At 36.5% G+C, this 14,140-nt stretch overlaps 1 protein-coding gene across 5 annotated transcripts in view; it reads left to right on the top strand.

The window, feature by feature from the left end:
* SESTD1 (SEC14 and spectrin domain containing 1) overlaps positions 1–14,140 on the top strand; it is a 129,095-nt gene that overhangs the window by 95,867 nt on the left and 19,088 nt on the right. For all 5 annotated transcript variants that reach the window (XR_012000342.1, XM_072752070.1, XM_072752072.1 and 2 more), the window contains one exon: positions 5,937–6,059. Coding sequence is in view for 4 of the 5 variants with exons in the window: in XM_072752070.1 (XP_072608171.1) it covers positions 5,937–6,059 (123 nt within the window). In the remaining variant the exon portion in view is untranslated. The remainder of the gene's footprint in view (positions 1–5,936; positions 6,060–14,140) is intronic.

The following is a 14,140-nucleotide window of genomic DNA, read 5'->3' as shown; positions in this document are numbered from 1 at the left end:
GGTGAAGGAGGCACTGAGTGTAAGACTTGTAGAGACTCTATCTGAAGGAAAGATGAGAAATAATGGTGCCGAGAAGTACAGGAAAGGGTCATATTAGTTTGCCAAGGCTGCTATAATGAAGTACCGCAGCCTGGGTGGCTTCAACAATAGAAACTGATTTTTCTGTGGTTCTAAAGGCTAAAAGTCTAAGATCAAGGTATTAGCAGGCTTGATTCCTTCTGAAGGCAGTGACGGAAGAATCTGGAACAGATTCTTGGCTTACTGATACCCCTATCTTCTTTTCTGTATCTTTACATTATTTTCCTTTGTACCTGTCTGTGTCCAAATTTCCTCTCCTTTTCAGGACACCAGGCAGATTAGGGCCTACTCAACAATCTCATTTATTTTTAAAATTTTCAACCTCAGTTTAATTGCCTCTTTAAAGACTATCTTCAGGTAAATAGGACTACATTCTGAAGTACTGAGGGTTAGCACTTCAACATATGGATTTGGGTGGGGGGAAACAACTCAGCCGGCAACCGGGGTCAGGTATAATTTTTTGTTTGTTTGTTTTTCTTTTTAAAGTAACAGGGAAAACTGTAAGAGGTTTAAAGCCCAGTGGGAAGTATCTTATTTGGAAGGAGGGATTGAATATACAGGAGAGGATGGATAGTTAATACTGTCAAGTTCCTGACAATGTAGAAGTAAATGGATTCCAGAGGGTATTGTTGATTAACATGAGATGAGAATGGAATAGAGAGAACTCTGTAATAGGAATAGTGGGTAGGATGTATCCAAAGGTGCTTCCGTTTTTAAGTCAGACATGAAGAGGAAGGGGTTCCTGTGTGAAACATTTTTTTCTGTAAAGTAAGAGAAAAGGTCATCTGCTTAGTGGTCCAGGTTTGAAGGTGGGGTGAGTGGTAGTGATTGAAGAGGATGAAGTTAAAATGAAAGTAGAGAGGATTCAGTTTTCTTGGTGGGGGTTGAAAACATAGCTGTATTTTTTGGTAATGTTGATCTTGGATTTATGCGGGAGACTTTCTGGCTTGTGTGACTTTATCAGTTCATGGCTGGATGTTTGAGGTGTGGGTACAAAGAATGTGGGTGATGGGATTCATCCAACATTTATGCCTTGCTACATGGGATCAGTGAGTATGATAAAAAGAAAAAAAAAGTGGCAAAGGAGTTAATGTATTGGCAAATGCATTTTTTAAATGATGGACCAGTTTACTTGAATAAAGAAACTAGAGAAGGGAGATGATAATGATGGTATTTATGATAGTGATGATAGGTAATGAGATTATTGTTAAAAACAAATAGCCTGGGGACGCTTGGGTGACTCAGTAGGTTAAGTGTCTTCCTTCAGCTCAGGTCATGATCTTGGAGTCTTGGGGCTCTCTGCTCAGTGGGGAATCTGCTTCTCCCTGTCTCTTTGCCCCTCCCGCTGCTCATGCTCACTCTTGTTCTCCCTCATGCATGCTTTCTTTCAAATAAATAAAATCTTTAGAAAAAAATTTAATAAAAAGAACAGGTGACCCTTATTATAATTCATTGTCTTTGAGTGTTAGAACATTAATCATCCTGTAATGGTTCTTGCTCTCTCTTTTCCACAGGTCTCATTTTAGGCATAGATCTATTTCCCTTACTAGAATGATTACTTAAATTTAGCTATTTAGTAATGTGTATTGATCATGTTAGCATCCACAGAGCATAAACCGCACTGTCTTCAGTCTTGCAAATTTGGGGCAAATGAAAAAAATTTTTGTTTATGTAAAGATAATCATAAAGTTGATTATCGTGGCTTATATAGTAAATTAGTAAAAACTGAATTTTTCCAGGTTTCTTTTTTACTGTCTTATCACTGAAACCATAATAAAAGAGAAATCAGGGGTACCTGGGTAACTCAGTTCATTGAGCATCTGACTCTTGATTTTGGCTCAGATTATGATCTTAGTGCTCAGCAAGGATTCTGCTTGAAGATTCTCCCTTTTCCTCTCCCCCTGCTGGCATTTTTCTCTTTTCCTCAAACAAATCTTTAAAAAAAAAAAAATCAATAGCTCTAATAGATAAACTATATGATAAGTAATAACCATTAAAATTATCATTTATTCCCCACAGTTTTAAATCAATGGCGATAGAGTTCATGTGGTATGTAGAGGTTCTCTATGCTGCTGCTGCTGCTGCTGCTGCATTTAAAAATTATATTTTCATGTGCTTCTAGGTAGGAGAGGATGCCACTTGACTGAAAAATCGTGTTGTTATTATTTACTCTGGCAGTAATTACGACCAGCATTGCAAATGTTATTTCTAGAATCATTCATGTGCTTTTCTTCCTTTGTAGAAAGGAATCATATAGATGCAAAACAGGATACACTCTGAGTTGCATAAGTATACAGCTCAAGGCTATGCTCCTTGTTTCCCCAATTCTTTCTTCAGGTCAAGTGCTTGACATTTGCTTAACATGTTCTTCTGCCTGGTTTGACCCCACATTCTTCCAGATATACTTTCATAAGTCTTTAGAAATTAGCCTGGCTAATTTCTAATACAAAGAATGTTGTATAGTTACATCATGCATTTTTGGCCTCTGCAAATATTTTCATGGTAGATTTTAAGAGCGCATCTCCAAGGTTATACTTTGCATATAAATGTAACCTTTGAGCGGGTCACATTGGTATGGATTGGGCATGAAACTGCTTTTGCAGTAAGTTAACATTCAGATTGAGCAAGATGTCCTGATTAAAATGAAGTTTTATAGCCTAGTTTGGCAAACTACCATCATTAATGCATTTAAATAGACTTGCTTACTGGGGCATCAACCTCAGTTTGCATCATTTTTATTAGAAATAGTCATACATTTACTGTGTCTACATTACTGATATTGCACACTTAAGGAAACTTACTTTCAGCATGCATTAACTATATGTGTACTTGACTATGAAACTGATTTTTTTTCACCAAGAGTATGTCTTCACTTTATTGAAAATTTACTTTTAAATTTATGACTCTTTGAAAGATCAATGCTAATGAGTTGTTTTTCCCCAGGTATCATGATTTACATTAACCTGCTTATTTTGTTTGTAGAATATTCTAAAATCAAAGCTTAAATGTTTAAATAATATTTTAGGTTTTAAAAAGTAACATATAACACATGATTAATTACTTAAACACTTTTGAGGTGCTTTCATTCCACTGTTAGTTTTAGAATTAGGTATTTCTAGTGAAGTAATTATCTTGTTTAAAATACTTAAAAGCTAGGGTGCCTGGTTGGCACAGTTGGTTAAGTATCCTGGAGTCCCGGGATCGAGCCCCACATCAGGCTCCCTGCATGGAGCCTGCTTCTCCCTCTACCTGTGTCTCTGCCTCTTTCTCTCTCTCTGTCTATAATGAATAAATAAAATCTTAAAAAAAAAACAAAAAAGAAATGGAAAATGGTTTCAAATGTTTACATAAGCTTCTTTAAAATTTACAGTTTTTATTTCCATTTTTTCATTTTTTTCAAAGATTTTATTAGAGCGCGCGTGAGCACGAGTGGGGGGGGGCACAGGGAGAGGGAGAAGTAGGCTCCCTACTGAGCAGGGATTCCCAACATGGGGCTTGCTCCCAGGACCCTGAGATCACAACCTGAGACCAAGCCAGACACTTAACCTACTGAACCACCCAGGAGCCCCATTTTTATTTCCATTTGAAAAAATGTTGAATAAAACAGTAAGGGACTTCCTTAAGAAACTCAGGGATCTTGCTGTAAAAATGCAGATGTGAGACAAACTATAAAGAGTGGACACATCAATAAGAGAAAGGATAAAAACTATATGATCATTTCAGTAGATACAGAGAAAGCATTTGACAAAGTACAACACCAAAACTATGTTGGCTAAAACTACCAGTACTATGTTGAATAAAAGTATTCAGAGTCACATCCTTGTCTGGTTCCTGACCTTAAGGGAAAATCTCTCAGTTTTTCCACTGAGTATAATGTTGGTTGTAGGTTTTTTTATATGTGGCCTTTCTCATTACTTCGTTGAGGATTTTTATCATAAATGAATGTTGTTTTTTTTGTTTGTTTGTTTTGTTTTTTGTTTTTTGTTTTTTTTTCATAAATGAATGTTGTACTTTGTCAGGAAAAAGAAATGAAAGGCATCCGAGTTAAGGAAGGAGTAAAATTCTCACTATTTGCAGATAACATGATACTCTATCTGTAGAAAACCCTAAGGATTCCCCTGAAAAACTACTAGAACTGTTAAATGAATTCAGTAAAGTTGCAGGATACAAAATCAGCCTACAGAAATCTGTCGTATTCCTATACACAATAATGAAGAAGCATAAAGTGAAATTAAGACTACAATTCCATTTACAGTTGCACCAGAAACAAAATACCTAGGAATAAACTTAACCAAAGAGGTAAAAGACCTATACTCTGAAAACTGTAAAACATTGATGAATGCAGTATATCTGTAATACTTTGTTATAAGTTCTAAGATAAGCCTGTCTATCCCCTGGGTCTGTAATATTATGCTATGGAGACACCCTCATTCACTTCGTAGGAACTATCCTAAGTTTACATTTAGGGCATAACCGTGCATCTGCTATTGAATTTCTTATTTTAATTTAGTAACAGGTAAAACTTGATAGTATTTTTTCTGTTAAAATTACTTCACTGTGAGGCAGCCTGGGTGGCTCGGCAGTTTAGTGCCACCTTCGGCCCGGGATGTGATTCTGGAGACTCGGGATCGAGTCCCACGTCAGGCTCCCTGCATGGAGCCTGCTTCTCCCTCTGCCTGTGTCTCTGCCTCTCTCTCTCTCTGTCTCTCTGACTCTCTCTCTCTGTGTCTCTCATGAATAAATAAATAAAATCTTTAAAAAAAAATTACTTCACTGTGTCCATGTAGTAAGAGCGTGTGTGTGTGCGTGTACGTGTGTATGTGTATGTTTGTGGGTAAAGAGTTTAACAGAACTCTTCCTGCATGAGACTTTGATCTTTGCGTAACTGTCTAGTTCTGTAACCTCTAAAACTTGGAATGTTAACTATTGCTTTTATAGTAAAAATTACTCTGGATCAAGAGTGGGAGAACTATTAATATTTGATGGAAGGCACAACTTTGAGCATCCTTGAATTGAGAACTTTTATAGTGTGCACGAGCAGTGTGGGCTGTGGGGTTTTGATGCCAGAGTGTCCCTCAAATCTGTCCCATATAGATTCATTGCCACACCTGAACTGTTAGACTGCTTTAGGGACTTAGCAGAAGAAAAATGCCTGATGCTGCTCTGGCAAACTGTAGTTCCTTACTTTATATCCTACTGAGTGGTGCCAGTGGGACTTCAGATGGTCTGTGGGTCTGCATGTTTAGTTCATCCTAAGACCCATAGAAGGGTAATGCAGTAGTATAATTCTGCAGTTTGTCATTTTCAGAGTGACAAAAAACAACATTTTAACTTCGTATTATTAATTTAATTAATTCATTTAGTTTTATCAGTACTTTGAGAAGAACATTTGGCTATGAGTCTGGATACATGGCTTTTAGTTCTGGGTTTTTAATAATGGATTATATTACCTTGGGCAAGTCAGTTAATCTCTGAAATTCAATTTCCTTAAGTGTTAGATAAGAAATTTGACCAATGTCATTTCTAATGTCCATTCCAACTCAAAATCCTATAGTTCTCTTATTTTCTTATCGTCATAAGTTAATTTTTAATCCTCTTTTATGGGAACATTCCAGATTTCTTTTAGCCTGGCAGATGATCAGAGAGCTGAAAGCCTAAGGTGCTACAGTGTACCTTCTTTCAAATTTTGGTTTCACAAAAGTCAGATTATAGCCACATAGTTCTAAAAGAATCATTTACTGCCTTTACAATGGAATTTAAAGAATTTAAAAATAGCTGAAGAGCTTTGGGAGGAAAAAAATGGAATGTTTGAAAAGCTTTTGATTATTTTAAGATATTGTCTCAACTTTCATTTATAGGTTGTGAACTGGCTTGAGGGGCCTGGATCAGAACAACTTCGAGCCCAGTGGGGGATTGGAGATTCCATCCGGGCCTCCCAGGCCCTACAGCAGAAACACGAAGAAATTGAGAGCCAGCACAGTGTGAGTGCTTTTCCTCTGCAAGTTTCAGTGCTGTTACTACTGTGCATACTGTGCATACTACTGTGCTGTTACTACACGCTACTTCTTAGTAGCGTGTGTGGTACTAAGGGTCCAGTTGCTATAAACTTTTTTATAGAGATACAAAGATAGTACATTTAATATTTAGAGGCCATAAAGTATATTTGACCACTTAGTTTGTATGTTTTGTTTTGCTTTTGGTTCCAATACAGTTTAATTATATATTTTTATAGAAACAAAATTCATGTGAAATTTTACAAATTACAATGACAGAATAAAGAGTGATAGTACAAAAACAGAACCATTGTCTGTTGTTCTGAGACAGAAATTATGATCCTTAAATCCTCAGAGGAAGACCTGGGACGTCCCTGCTTTATTAGGGAATGTATGGTACAATTTATGCCTGAGAGTAAGTAATTCCACATTTGTTGCATTAATCACAACTGGTGGAATGTGAGTGCAGAGGGTACAGGAAAACTTTCCATCCTTTGTGCATTTAAGGGCTTCTGTTTGTAACTGAAGGGGATGTTAAATCACAGTTCTAAAATTAGAACAGAATTAGTATAGGCAGATAATAGATAATTGTTCAAGAGAGTTTAACTTGTGTATAGAGAGAATTGATATATGTTAAGCTCTTCATTATTTAGAAAGTGATCATCCGGGGATCCCTGGGTGACGCAGCGGTTTGGCGCCTGCCTTTGGCCCAGGGCGTGATCCTGGAGACCCGGGATCGAATCCCACGTCAGGCTCCCGGTGCATGGAGCCTGCTTCTCCCTCTGCCTGTGTCTCTGCCTCTCTCTCTCTCTCTCTCTCTCTCTATCATAAAAAAAAAAAAAAAAAAAACTTAAAAAAAAAAAAAAGAAAGTGATCATCCACTTTGTGGATCAATTAGTTCACCCCTTTTCTCCCCCAAGTCATATAATTTCTTGTAGTAATTTAAATAAGTTGACTAGAAAAGTGGAAAAATAAACTTGAAATTCATTAATTTCTACCTCTTAAAATTATGTCTTAAAAAATTGATGAGTTTACATGCACACACACAGCATTTAACCTTGCATATAATATGAAGAATAGAATACCTTTCCTTTAAATAAGTAATAAAAGAAGCCAGTCTTCCCCTCCAAGAAAACCAAATCCAAGTGATCAGAGGACACTGATTGGATTAATGTGTTAATTGGGAAAAAAGATCATGTATTCAGGGATGACTATAACATGCATCCTGATCACTAGGATCTAAATGCACAATAATAGAGAACTTAAAAAAAAATTGATTAATTGTAACTTTAAACTCTGCCCAGATGAGATTAATGGATTATCTGAACATCTAATTTTTTTCTTTCCTTTTCAACTTCCCTAGTTGAAGTGGTAATTAAAAGTTGGATAGTATTAACAAATGTATATTTTAACTAAATGACATTAAAAATAAATGTTGAATATACTTTTCTCAGGAATAAATTTGAATTGTTGACCAAGTATCATTTGTTTTTTTACTAAAGATATATTTAACAATATCTAACATTACTATTTTCCTATTTAATATTTATCATTCTGTTTAGTTCCTTATATTGTTTTCTTTATAATATTCCCAAATTAGCTTTAATAATCTGCAATATTGGCAGATAAAAATATGCACTGTAATCTAGCTGATATAATATAGAAGAGGTATCACAAGATTTGGAATTGGAATTATATAAGATAGTGTATATATTGTCTTGTCTGATTAGTACTTGTAAGAAATTGATTGATTGCTGGGGAGGGAGAGGGAAGGAGGAAGGTAGAGGGAGAAAGAATCTTAAGCAGGCTCCATGCCTAGCATGGGGCTGCAAGCAGGGCTCCATCTTGCCACCCTGAGATTGTGACCTGAGCTGAAATCAAGATTCAAAGCTTGGCTGAGCCACCCAGGCACCCCTCTTGGTACTTCTTAAATAACTTAATTCTATTGATATTTTTTATATTGACTTTGGCTTATTTAAATCCTGTGGATTAATTATTCTGGAGCATGTCACTATAGTATAACTATATCCTATAATTTGTCCCCCTTTTTGGTTCTTAAAAACAGTATTTGCTGTGGAACATTCTAGACTTCATCTAGAGGAATTAGTTATGAAAGTACCCTCCGAAGTCCGTTCGGTAAAGGTATATGACACATGAGGGTCCCAAAGGTGGGGTTTATTTATATTTTATTATTTTTAAAGATGTCAAGAGGAATAATTATACTTAGAAGTTGGATTGTATACCTGTTATAAAGAAGTTCATAAAAGAAATCGAAAAGCACATTTTATATTGGATATAGTATGGAAGAAGTTACAAATGGTATATATAGAGATTATGTTTAGGTTTTTGTTTTGTATTTTTATTTATAAAGTTTGAAAATCAGTTTAAAGAAACAAATAGCTTATGGATAGCTCCGCGTGTTTAAATTTACTTCTATTGTGAAATCAATTTAAAATGTCAGAACTTTTTGAATTGGAAAGGATCTTCTAGATTTCTTCTAAAGCCATCATCTTATTTTTATACATGAACAAACTGGGGAGTACACTTTTCGATCAATGGGTAGTTGGGCTAGGTTGAAACATCTATCTCTTTATAGTCATGAAATTCTTTTTCCTCTCTATTTCTCTTTCTCTCCCCCTTTCTATGTCTCTCTCTGTGTCTTACTTGCTTACTAGCTCACTCTCAGAGAAAGCTACTAAATTTTCATGGATATGCTTAAGATAGTTCCATTTTTTTTCATTCCTGTACTCTTAATACTTAAGGACACACGCACATATATTGATGTTTACGTTCAAAGAATGGTGCTCAAAGAAAAGAAACATTGATGACTTACTATGAATCTCATTTCTCTAATGATGTATGATATTCAGTGTCAATATTGGGAGGTGGCACAAATTGGGTGAGAGTATAGAAGAAACAGGATTGGCCACGAGTTGATAGTTACTGAAGATGGATGGCACATGGAGTTCATTATACTGTTCTTTCCACTTTTGAATAGTTTGAAATTTTTCGTTCTAGGTTTACAAATGAGAATTGCATTGTTTTAACCAATAGGTGGCACTACGCTGTCACCTTGAGAATAGGTGGTTTGATGCAGGATAAGTATATTAGCTTATAATGTTCTAATATTTTATTAAAAGCTTTCTTTTTCTCTTTGTAAATAAGAGCCAACACTTTAAAGCATATATTGGAATTCTTCAGGTCTTAATAAAATTAGGACAAATTTCTAGCATATTGATTGCTTAATAAGGGTAGAAATTAACATACCATTTTTATTAAATCACTGTCAAATATTGCATTTTAGATTCTTCATAAAAACATAATTTATAAAGCTAAAATAAATCTAAATTTATTAGAATTTATTTAGTATTAATATACAGAAAATGAAAATCATACTAAAATGTAGTTCTTTTTCAAGAAATGTCAATAGGAAGTTTATTTTTTTAATATGAGGTTAAGCACAACAAAAAATATTAAGGTATAAGAAAATGATTATCGTAATTTAAAATACATTTTAAATTGTTTTCGTTTGATAATCATATTTTATCTTTTTGTTTGAGGTAGGTGGTTGTTAGGAAAAGCACCTCATAGGAATGTGCAGAAGTATAAATTTCTGAAGCTGTAGCATTCTGTTTGTATCTCCCATCTCACAACACTGACTTTTGGTCTTCAAAGAGAACACTGTTGTGTCGTGCCTAATAGTAAGCAGCAAAACAGATACACATCAAGAGCAAACACTCATCTCTCCCGAACATATTAGTCTTAAGTGAGCTGGCAGTGTTTCTTTCCTCCTAGACTGGGATTCCTGTTTCTTGGTGTAAACATAAATAGCCATTATTTCACCAGCTGTGCATTACCACCAACTCCCCCATGATTCCAGTGTCAATCCTGATGACTACCTCTGTCCTAATATATGAGCATTCAAGCTCATTTCTTACCAACCATCTAAATCTAAATTACATATCTTGGAATTGATTTTTTTTTTCCTGTGCAGTTAAATGTCCATAAAAGGTAGGCCAGAGGATGCCCAAACTGAACTGAATGCAGCCTGTCCACCTAAGGTTCTATATTTTATATTCTCCTATTTCCTGGGAAGAAACATGTGATTAACTTGAAAAGAGAGAGGGGGAGAGAGAGGAAAAAGAGTCTGTGCACACCAGATTTTTTTTCCCTTACATCCCAGTGAAACTGATTATTTCTTTAGGATGACGTCAGTTCCTAATGTGAGCTTCTTTAATTTCAGGTGCTAATTTCAAGAAAAATATTAGTTCTTAAATTGTTTGCATCCTTGTTCTGGTTACATTGGCCTTTATTTTACAAGTTCAGACTAGGAAAAAAATCAACTCCAGTATGATTGTCCTTAAACCTTAGTGGTCCTAAGGAGGAGTCACCTGAAGTGATTGTTAAACTGACTGTTGGCAGAGCCATATGCCCACAGACTGATTTAATAGGTCAGGGGTGAAGCTTATGTATTTTTAGTAAGCACCCTTGGTAATATGACATAGATAGTTCTCACTCTTAAGACATACTAACCCAGGATCCCAGGATGTTAATCTTTAGTTTACTCTTTTTTTCTGAATCATTACTGTTACTTCTTCAAAGAATTGGATCTGTTTAGAGCATTAGCTAAATTTACAAGTACTATAGAGAAGACTGGGGGATCCCTTTCTATTTTATTTATTTTTTATCTTTAAAGATTTTATTTATTAGAGCATAAGTGGGGGGGGGGGTGGCAGGGAGAGGGAAAAGCAAGGCTTCCTGCTGAGCAAGGAGCCCCATGCAAATGATCTGAGCTGAAGGCAGATGCTTAATCAACTGAGCCACCCAAGTGCCCGGATGCCTTTATGTTTTAGAACACCACTATGATATTTTTCTCAAGTAGTATTTTCTGCTTTAAATCCACCTCCATTAATTTTTATGATCACTATGTGGTTTCAAAAGTATTTTACACACAGTGTTATGTGATTAAATTTATATAATAACCGATAAGATAGGTAAGACAGATAATATTATCACTGTTGTATAGAACAGGGTTTTCAACCTTGGTTCTGTTGACACTTTGGGCCAGGTAGATCTTTGTTGTAGGGGCTGTCCTTTGCATTATAGGGTAATTTAGCTGCATCACTGGCCTCTCCCCACTAAATGCATTAGCATTGCACCCTCTCAGTTGTGACAGCCAAAAATGTCTTTGGATATTGCAAAATGTTCTCTATGAAGCAAAATAACCCCCAGTTGAAAAATCATTGCTATAAAGAAAGAAACTGGTTCTGAGAGATAAGTGACTTAATGAAGATCATACCCTTTGTAAGGAGCAAAGACCGACCTTGAGTCCATCTTTCAAACCCATTATTCTTTTTGCTACATCTGACTTCATTATCTATATAATAATATTCAAAGATTTCATAGTAGTTCAAGCAATAAAACAGTATGACAAATTAGAGAAACCCAAGTTTTAGGTACAGGGCACAAGAGTAGACCATCTTTAGAGCAGTACCTGTTACCTGCTTAATTTAATGTCAGCTAATCTGCAGTGTCTAATATACAGTGTTTTATATGTTCATTCAGTGCATATTAATTGAGCACATTCTAAATTCACGTGATGTTCTAGACTCTTGGGTATGTAGCACTAGCTTATAAAATGGAACTTCATATTGGGAAAAAGGGAATGGGGAGCAGGTGAGGCAAGGCTTTTAGGAAAGGCATCTCTGAGGAGATCACATCAGTCAGAAACCTTGAAATGATAGGAAGGAGGAATTCAAGCAAAAGGCAGTTCAGATTGAGGACACAGAAGTAAAACCGCTGTAGGCAGAAACTTAGTCGCCATGGTAAAGGACTAGCAGGTATGTTGCCTGTGTTGTAGTGCAGTGAGCAAGGCAAGGAGTCACACAAAACTGTGTTTCTGAGGGAGTCAGGCCAAAATGTCTGTTAAGCCCACAACAGGGAACTTGACATTTATTTAAATGTTATGTGAAATCATTGGAGGGGTTTTTGGGCAGAGAACTGATTTATGTTTTTAAAAGATCACTGGCTACCATATGGAGAATAAGGAGTAGGGCCAAACAACGAAATAGGAAGACAGGAGACTAATAGAATGGAGGCAGCAGTTGTAATGAGAAGTTGTCAGGATCCTGAGGTTGAGCCAGCAAGACTTGCTCTTGGAGGAATCAGGTGTTTGGCCTTAGCTATTCTTAAGATTGGGAAGACTGGGAGAGAAGCAGGTTGGGAGGCTACAGAATTAGTAGCTCTGGAGGGCAGGTTAAATTTTAGATGTCTAATATCCAAATGCAGGTTGGGTATCACTGTCGGGTTCAGGAGAGGGGACAAGGTGAGGATATTAATGTGGGAATTATCAGCATATAAGTGTTATGTAAAGGTATGGGACTAGATGAACTCACCCAAACCCAAAGAATATTGATTTAGAAGAAAAGAACTTTTGGAAAACTGAACCCCAGGTCATCTCTAAATTTAGAGGGCAAGAAGCAGAAGGGCTAGCAGAGGAGCTGTTTTGTCTGAGAAAAGAAGAGAAAAGGGATTCTTAAGAGAAAGTGGTCACCTTTGTGAAACTCAGCTGAGAGCCCCAAGTAAGATAAAAAATGAGAATTTGGTAAGAGCAGGAAGGACAAAAATCCTGATTAGAATGGATTTAAGAGGGGTTGGGAAATGAGAAGATAGAGCAAGTATTAGATGGTCTTGGTCTTGAGTTTCTTTTTTTAATTGAAGTTTAATTTATATACAGCAACATATATATATGTATGTATGTATATATATGAAGTACACATCTTAAGTGTATTCTTGTTTTTTAATGTAAGATACTGCAACTTATTTGTATACTGGTAGAAATAATCCAGTTGAAAAGAATGAATTGATGGGAGAGAGAAGATAAGTGCAAGAGCAAAGCCTCATGTAGGAACAGAGGACAGAGAGAGTGCAAGTGAAGTGACCGCCTTAGAAGCAGGGACAGTTCATCCACTATTTTAATAGGGAGAGCAAAGCACAGGGCTGCAGAAAAGAGGGATGGTCATAGATGTGTCGGTGAGAAGATGAGAGAGTTCTCTTCTGTTTGCTTCCTAGTGAATTAAGAAGTTAGATTTTTGGCTGAGAATGAAGAGAGAGAGAGAAAGAAAGTTGGAGATTTAAGGAGTGAAGAAACCTAATAATCAAGAGAATGGGAAAATAAACCGACTAGAGAAATGTGGGCTTGCTAAAGGCCTATTTGAGGTTACTTATATATACTTTATATATTTTTATATAGATATATAGAGTATATATATTTATATATACTATAACTTTAAAAAGATAGCTATTTGCATAGTTGCTATTATCTAGCCATGTTGCTACCCTGGTGTAGGTATACAGTAGGTAGAGAAACCAGGTCTGAGGTCTTGACAGGTGGATTGGATGGAAAGAAGAGAGCGGGGCATGAGCATGGATTATGCTCTGGGAAGTGGTTATAGCTTGACCAAGGCAGAAGTGAGGACATGGGAGTCTTTAGTGCTGGACCTTAAAACAAGCAGGTCACTGGATCGGGCAGTCTCATGGGTTGTAGGATTGAGTGTCCTAAATGGTGTGAATGGGAGAGTCAGTAGCTGGTGGTTAGAGAATGACATTCTGAAGTTAAGATTGGGGAACTGTATAGTAGTATATGATTATGACAAGAATGTGTATCTGTTGGAATAGATAGTTGAGGTGGTGTGGGGGCAGGATGGTTGGAAGTAAGGAGGGAATAGGGACAGAGTTAAGAGTGCCGGGTGGATGCGTTACGGTGGGAGTCTGTGGGAAGGCTGGCCCAGAGAGGGGGACCATGACCTTTGCCAAACTCTCTGGATGTGGGTGTGTAATGGGAAAGGTTGGAAGGATGTTGTCTGACAGCATACACTCTAAAGGGGATGTGGGTTTTGAGAGTAAGGGAGAAGAAATGGTCTGGTAATAGTTTTCTCTGAGGGTGGAAAGGTTTCAGGTAGAGTGAGAAAGGAAAGGAAATGTTTAGATGACTGGAATGAGGATATAGGATAGATAATGACCTTGACAGGAGTGAGTTCCGGGGGTTGGGACTTCTTATCCTCACTTTA

This window comes from Vulpes vulpes, chromosome 3, assembly GCF_048418805.1.
Source record: "Vulpes vulpes isolate BD-2025 chromosome 3, VulVul3, whole genome shotgun sequence".
Taxonomy (NCBI): domain Eukaryota; kingdom Metazoa; phylum Chordata; class Mammalia; order Carnivora; family Canidae; genus Vulpes; species Vulpes vulpes.
Note: the sequence above shows the minus strand (reverse complement) of the source record. Positions and strands in the feature narration are given on the sequence as shown.